Below are 8,106 nucleotides of genomic sequence, written 5' to 3'. Positions count from 1 at the left end.
TCTGAAAACTGTGTCACCTTTATGTTGAATCTAAGCTTAAATATCCACATTTGAAAATACTGACCTGAAAAAGGAGCTTATCACCAGCCCTAATGACTAGTATTCTCCTTGTAAAGAAGAAAAGAACTGTGGCTATTATTGCAGTACCTGAGCTGATTGTAATGATGTATTTCTTGCTGAAAAGCTTAGAAGAATACAGGGTAATACAAGCTAAGCTGTCAAATGTTATACATATGTGCAACCCCTCCCCCCCCCAAAAAAAAACCCTATTGACATACAGATAATAAATATGTAAAGAAAGCTTATGGTTTACCAATACAATCATTTACTATGTTGCTGACTTTACTATAAAACAATAATGTTTTATAACCCGTCACTCAATTTGACTGATGTGTAATTAAAAATTTACTTCTTTTAAAAAACTCTTCATGGTCCCCAAATTACGTTAGCATCAGTGCTTCAGCAAAAGAGGCTAAATGTTATGATTATTTAAAAGTGTGAGCTGATCATTTATTTAAGACATGGAAAAACTCTTGGAAATTTGCAAAAACTGCATGAAATCTGTTGGCAATCTGCGTGTGACATATTTGGCATTATCTGCATCTGAAAACTCAACAGCTCACAACTGCTACTGTGATGATTCAAGGGGCACTCCCAACATTAAGTAGTGTATTGTCCTCAGGATCACTTTATGAACTGGATTTTTCAACAGATCAAAATCCAGTTTTCAGCAGAGAGTAAGAAAGGGGAGATACTTCTGATAGCTCTAAGTGGGAAAAGCATGAAAGCCCAAAGGCTCCACTTTACTCAGTCATCTTAAACTGAACACTGACCATTAGCATTTAGATGTCAGTAGTCAAGTCCTTCCACTAATTTCAGTGGACTTTTGATCAGGCCTTAAATGGTCATGATATGCTCTTTCTAAACATTACTAGAAGCTAATATCTATCAGTAACCATCACAAACTAATACCTGTCATCCATCAATGACAATCTAACATCTACATAGGGTATAGATGTTACTATTCATGTTATTAATTTTCTAAAATAATTAATCTTAGAATTGTTTTTAGCTAAACGCTCCTTGGTACTTATAAAGAATGCATAGTACCAGGGGCAGATCTAGGATTTTGAAAAGGTGGGTGAACATGGGGGATGACATTTTTCTCCAGTTAAAGAGAAACTAGAAGCTAAAATAATAAGCTAAATCAAGAGCTTAGGAAACTAATTTGAAATTGTGAAAATCAAAAAAAGCTATTTTTGGACTACACTGTATATGCCAAATATATTTCTCATAGAAGTACTAATATGAAAGTATTATCATTATATATGTGTCCTGAAAGGAGGCTACACTATACAAATTACATTTATGTCTTTTTTCAGGAACAAATCTCTTTTATAGAGTTTGACCCTGCAAGGCAGCAAACACTGCAACTCTCATTCAGCAAAGCACTTAAGTATATGCTAAATTTAAGAATGTGTTGGGCAGATAAACTGATGCAAAAACAACTATTCACCATGTTTCAATGATTTCATGGATCAGGACTAGTGCTCACCACCTTGCAAAACCAGCACCAGGCCCAGTATCTATACCCAACATATATCTGTGATTTTGCACAGCTTTTACTAGCTACAAATTTTCTGATGCTCTTCAAGCCTGCAAGGTCCATGGCTTTGGAATTATTTTGTGATCACTGAATTTACTTAATCCTTTCACTGACTAGCAGAAGCAGCACACAAAGGAGAGAGCCTTTGTACAGTCTCTCCACAGGATTTTACATCATAACAAAGCACTGCAGGAAATGAAGAATTGCCACAGTGTGTTGCCCAAGTGATTACTTCCATCATGGCACTGAAAGGGTTCCGATTAATTTGATAATGTACAACATGCTCCACAATTCAAGAAAATAGGAAACTGGGCTCTTTCCTTGAGAATCCCTATGTGGAACTAACAATAAGAAATGCTAAATTTATCCCCAGAAAAATGCTCAAAGTTGATACTTTAGTATTCAGTCGCATTTTTTAAAAAGAAATTCAAAATGCTTTAAAATAATCAGTAAGGAAAACCTATTTCTTCTTTCTGTGTTTCAAAGTATTCCAATAACTTGAATTTTGATGACTATGACTGCTGTTGTTGTAATCATTAAATGTCAGACCACCAAAGCATTAACCCCTTTCCCCCTCCCCCAAGAATTTGGAACTCCTGAGGCAAGCTATTAGGTTCTTTTCCCTTCGACAAATAAGTACTTGACGTCTCCCAGGAATTCAGTCTCCATGTGAAATGCCTAGCTTGACCTCTAGGTGCTAAAAGATAGCTGTACTTAATAAACCTTCCCCAAAATACCACAGTCAAGTTCCAACTGCCTAGTTAGTGGGAGTCTAAAATAATTTCTCTCTTATGCCAGACACTACATCCTTTCAGGTTCATACCACTTATCCAGCTGTCTGCAGGCCCAGAATTTTGGGGAGTTCCTTGTAAGGACAGGTATAAAACATAATGAAACACGTTATTCATATGCAGCCTTTCTTTTTAAAGAAAATACTAGAGGAAGAAAATGAAGAAGATAACTTCTAATTCAGTCCATCTCATTTTGTGTCCCAGCAGCACAATATTTAGATAGCATTATGTGCACACCGAATATGTCTGCAACTCCAACAAAAGAAATAAGGATGCATTTTACATTAATCCTGACTAGCAGCTGTTAACAATTTTCTTCAGTTAGCACAGTGGGATGTGATGGAAGAGAAAACTCAGTATGTTGAAGAACGAGAATAAGTACACAAGTGCTCTCAAGGACTGTGGTTCAACAGCACATTTAGTTTAACCAGGAGCTACAGAGGATAACAAATAAGAAAAAAGTTTCTCTGAAGAATGATAGATGCTCCAAGGAACCTTCCAACCAAGATAACACGTAGAAGAACAACGCATGATCTTGTGCCGTTCAACTGGTACACCACATCACCAGAAAAAAATATGAGCATAATCTCACAAGGTGACCAATACCAATACCAAAAAAATTATATAAGGAGGGAATGGAGTTTAAGTTGTCACCATTACATTAAGTACCAGACAACTTGCTAACCAATAATGCAGCAAGAAATATTGACAAAATAAATAAATTTAAAAAAATCTGCAATAAGTGCAGAAAAGAGATACTTGATGAAAGTGTTGTAATGTTGAAAGAGATGTAATGTAGAAGACTTGTTGAAAGAGATGTAATGTAGAAGCCTTGGAATATGGGCCCATATCTAGCCACCTAAATTTAACAACCACAAAAAGTCAACTGGCTTTCCAGAGCCTTTTTTCCCCTTTCAACTTGTTTTTATAGCTTCACGCCATAAAGTGCCAAGCAAGTTGGAAAACTCATGTAAATGAGGTGTCTTGCTCTCTGACTGTTAACAGAAATGCTTCAGGATTTGTGATCATCTGTATATGGCTATATAACCATTTTCCAGCCCACATAATTACAATAGCTCTCTTTCCCCAAGGGATGAAATGTGATGTCAACTACTCTAGTATAAAAAAGGTTACAGCATCTATTTCATTTGGGTTACATGTTTATTTAGATATGCATATTAATACTTATCATTAAATACTAGGGGTGCACCAATAGCGGTTTTTGGGGCTGACAACAATATCCGATTTTTAAGGAGGCAGATTGGCCGATACGGATGCAATTTCTGATATCAGCCTGGCAGCTTGAAGAGCAGTATCCAGCTGGTAAATCTGTTGTGGTGGAAGAGGAGGGAAAAGAAAAGAGGCATTGGGAGGCAAATCAAGACCCCCGCAGTGAGGGAAGGAGTGGGGCTGCGGCAGGGGCTGGGGCTAGGGCAGGCACTGCCCAGCCAGGGCTGAGTACGGGAAAGAGCCATAGGCGGCTCATCCAGGGGGCATGGGAAGGGGGGTGGCTACCACCTCTGTGCGCACCCTGGGAGGACATGGGGGAGTATGCTCCCCAGATCTCTGCAGGGCAGGGCAGCTGTGGGCTGAGCAGCAAACAGTGGAGGGAGCCACGCTCCCTCCCCCCCACGGCTCTGTGCCACACCCACCCCATCCTGGCTGGACAGCACTCGCCCAGCCCCTGCTCCGCTCATTCCCTCCCCAATGAGGCCTTGATCTGCCCCCCCACACCCCTTCTCTTCCCCCTCCCCTTCTACCACACCAGACTTAGCAGCTGCATGCTCTTCTCCAAGCTGCCAGGCTGTGCTCCTCACCACCTATGCGCTATGCTGTAGCTGTGCGCATACACAGGCATTTATCAGCCAAATTATCGGCTATACCAGGCTGATTTCCAATACAGACAATTTTCTTTATATCGGTGCCAATCCGATATCGGACCAATGTATTCATGCACCTCTATTAAATACTGTCTTTCTTTACTGTTCACTAAGCATGATTTATCAGCTACAGAGAGATTAATCCCAGGAAATGACAGCAAGAGCAATCCAGTAGATCCTAAATTCTATAATGGTACTGTGCCCTAGTAATATGGCTTTACAAAATCCTGAATTTTATCCATAAACAAATAGACAGTACAAAGCATAAAGCAGAAGGTGTTCTATCCAGTCAACCCTCTGAAGAAACAAACTGCTATGATATGTATTAGCAGAATGTACATGCCTTTTCAAAAGTACCACCATGTAAAGGACATTCTGCTATATAAAAGTTCATATTGCAAAACCAATCAGTCTTTGGAAGGTTAAAGAAAAGCAAAGGTTCCACATGCATTGTGTGCTAATCTAGCAAAAGCAAAAGTATTCAGTATCAGCTAGAACTAATAACCATCTTTAAAAGGCCAAACTTACACACTCAAGAGAAGATATATTCAGGACTCCCAACTCATTCATCCAAATTAAAATGTTGGCAGATAGTATTCCATAAAATATCTCTATTGTATTGTACTGTGATATGTATTTAAACAAAGGTAAAAGCAAGAAAATTGTAAAGGATTATTTAATCCTAGTAAACAAGATTTTTCAACTTGATTCAGCAACTTCATAGGCAAGTGACCTGCCAACCATCAGCAGAGATATTTCATTAAGGAAAAGCCTGTAGAAAGGGAAGCACAGCAATTCAGTACAAAAAAACCCTACTGCTGTAGGCCCTGATTCAACAAAGCACTTAAGCATATATATAGTCTAATGCTAATGACAGCAAAGAATAACGTTCCTGCAAGTACTTCTCTGCTGTCTTACCTCCTAAATAACTATAAGAATAATATAAATCTAATGTGGAGAGTAAATCTAGCTTTATGTTTTTGCTGAATCCTGACCTTACCTTACTATTTCTGGAAAAGTATGCGACTGACCATGATGGCACAAGTTATTATGCTAATTTCAACATACTGCATAACAGGTCGTTAATATCCAACAGAGGAAAAAAGAATCAAAAAGGTAAAGTATATTTCTCCTCAAATCATTTTAATTCAATTTATTTTCCCACAGCCATATAAATTTGAAGTATGAAACAACAATAATACAGCTATAGAATCTGGGTTTTCTCTCAAAGCAGCAGCATATAAAACATAGAAAAGCTAAAACCTCAGCACAAGCTTCAAAAGAACAAGGACTGAGTGAATTTTGCTGAAGACATGAAATTCACAAAATACAGTACACAAAAATACTGGAATGCATAAAAGATAAAGCTACACAGATTTTAAGTAAAGAAAGGCATTGTAAAATATACAAAATTTGCAAAAAAAATTTAAATCATGGGATATTTGAGAGTACCATGAATACACAGAAATTGGCAATTAACATTTGTAGATGTAGAGAAGGAAATGGCAGTTTTATATTTAGCATTCAGTTTCTCAGCCTTACGACTTCACTTTCTTGGCATCCTTTTTCCCAGAGCTCTCTGTAGCTGAATCTGCTTTTCTCTTCTGTGACTAAAGAAAAGAAATAAACAGCTTATTTTTCATCATTATGAGGAACTGCTGCTGTTAAATATATTTTAGATACATAAAAATCTAGAAGTGCATGACTATTCAACCTAAAGACAAAGGCTCTAAATTTCTATGTATTATGTACTTCAACACTTTGTATTCATAGTGCACAACATGGGGCATGAGAGAACCCAAAGAAATCACAAGTCTAAAAAGGTGAAATTCTGCTACGCTTCTTTTAAACTGAGCACTACTTTGCACCACAAATACGTTACTGGGTTCAGTACCACACACCAAGAATAAGAGTGACAGGCCAGCTTTCAGTTTGGAGTGGCACTAATGTTTTAAAAGCTAGCATTATCACCCAGAGAACCACTTCCAATCATCACTTAACAAATTAGTCCCTCAAATAACTAGTACTTTAAGGATGGAAGAGCAGTCACAAACATCTTTGGAGACTATATATTTTCTTACAAAAAAATCACACTCTTTCAGGAGATAGATAGATATCTCTATGCTACTTAGATGGAAACCCTTTAACACAATTAAGAGAAAGGCCCGAAGTCCTATTCTCCAATAGCTCTTGCCCACAACACTAGAGGTTTCAGTATAATATTTTTTTCTTCAGCTAGCAGTTTGTATAGAAGAAATCTGAGTTTGCAACTACATAACGTTCCATTTTATTTAACTAAAATTAATATATGCTGAATTCTGTCAAACTGGAAGGTATGTGAATGCTGGTAAATTTACCGCTGGAACTTTTGTTCCCCTTTTCTTCTTTTCAGCTCTCTCTTTTTCCTCTATTTCCATATTTTCTTTTTCTATTAATGATATGAGAGTATTGCAGCGTCTCTGAAATTCCTAAGGATAATAAAAAAATATATAACTATGGAGCAAAGAATGTACCACCAGACAGTGAACTTGTCAAATATCACAAACATATAGGCTAAATACAGATAGTAAAAAAGCCCAAGGTTGAATCAACCGAATCTTTGCAGGTCAGTCTAAGCTGCGTAGATTGAACCAATATGCAAGTGAACAGACATTCAACTCTTGATCCTGGAAATGCAGCCACATGCCTGGAGAGGCCCAAGCCACAAGCTGGGGGGAACTAGAGCATGCCTCCCCTGTCTCGAGCAGACAGCTTGGACCAAGACTAGCCCGCCCACCCTGCAAGTGGGGATTTGTAGAAGAGATGCAAAGCATCCTGGGATGCTCGGGGACTGAGAGTTAACTTGTATCTGGAGGGGATCTGGGACAGAAGCTAAATACAGCAATTTAAACTAAATCAGTTCAGTCTCATATTACATCCATCCGGGTTTATCTTTATCTAATCAGTTGTGGTCATTTTGAAAGTGGTTTTTGTGGACTGAACTTCTCTTGTGTTACAAATTTGAACCAGTTTCCGGTCACGTATACTGGTTTATATGTAATTTCTATCCCTAGCCATAGAAGCCACCTTTTAAAATTGCCCAGTTCAGAAGTACTAGATTTTCAAAGGGTTTCCGCTCCCAACAAGAATTCTGGGAGCTACTGAGTACCAAGTACTCTTGGACATCTGGCCATTCCATTTAGATGCCTAAATGAAAGCAAAGGCTTTTTGAAAATATGACCCATTTCATTTATGCAAAAGCTTTTTCAATATAGAAAAAATACTTTTGGTCACTACTGTTTTTGTAGTCTCAACAAGAAAACCAAACAGAATAATGCTATTTTATGAGTCTAATATACATGAATGTGGATTGGTTTTCTGCTGTACGTTCCAATGTCAGCAGGGGAATGCTCTAGAGGCATCAGCAGCAAAGGTTACTAAAAAAATTCAACTGATGCTAAGTTACTGGTAGCATCTCTTAATACAAGTTCTTATACTGATATTTAAAATAGTTTATACAGAACCACAAATTTATGCAATGTGCTTTTCTGTCTCTTTGAAGCATTTACAATTTAAAATAAAGGAGGCAAATAAAGGACAAGAAACAGGACATGAGGGAAGTGATAGCAAAGGCATATTTCTGGTATGAGAACAAGAAATGAAGGATTCATGAGACAGACATGGGTTTAAAGGAGGGATTTGACAGGATTTGATTGGGGTTTGTCAGACAGGAAGTCAGAAACTGTTCTAAACATATAAAAAAGCATGACATGAGATCAGAGATGTAGGAAGCAGGGAGATTATACATGTAGGGCTTTGAAGGTAAGGACAAAGTCTGAATCTGATATGC

General features: G+C 37.8%; 1 protein-coding gene across 1 annotated transcript in view; it reads right to left on the bottom strand.

Moving 5' to 3' along the window:
- Positions 1-5,399: 5,399 nt before the first annotated feature.
- The window catches only part of SMARCA1 (SWI/SNF related, matrix associated, actin dependent regulator of chromatin, subfamily a, member 1), a 62,784-nt gene continuing 60,077 nt past the window's right edge, over positions 5,400-8,106 (bottom strand). The window contains exons 23-24 of the mRNA XM_006275640.4: positions 6,635-6,745; positions 5,400-5,887 (exon numbers count right to left, since the gene is read on the bottom strand). Of these exons, the coding sequence (XP_006275702.1) occupies positions 5,816-5,887; positions 6,635-6,745 (183 nt within the window). The 3' untranslated portion in view covers positions 5,400-5,815. The remainder of the gene's footprint in view (positions 5,888-6,634; positions 6,746-8,106) is intronic.

This window comes from Alligator mississippiensis, chromosome 8 (assembly GCF_030867095.1).
Source record: "Alligator mississippiensis isolate rAllMis1 chromosome 8, rAllMis1, whole genome shotgun sequence".
NCBI lineage: Eukaryota > Metazoa > Chordata > Crocodylia > Alligatoridae > Alligator > Alligator mississippiensis.
Note: the sequence above shows the minus strand (reverse complement) of the source record. Positions and strands in the feature narration are given on the sequence as shown.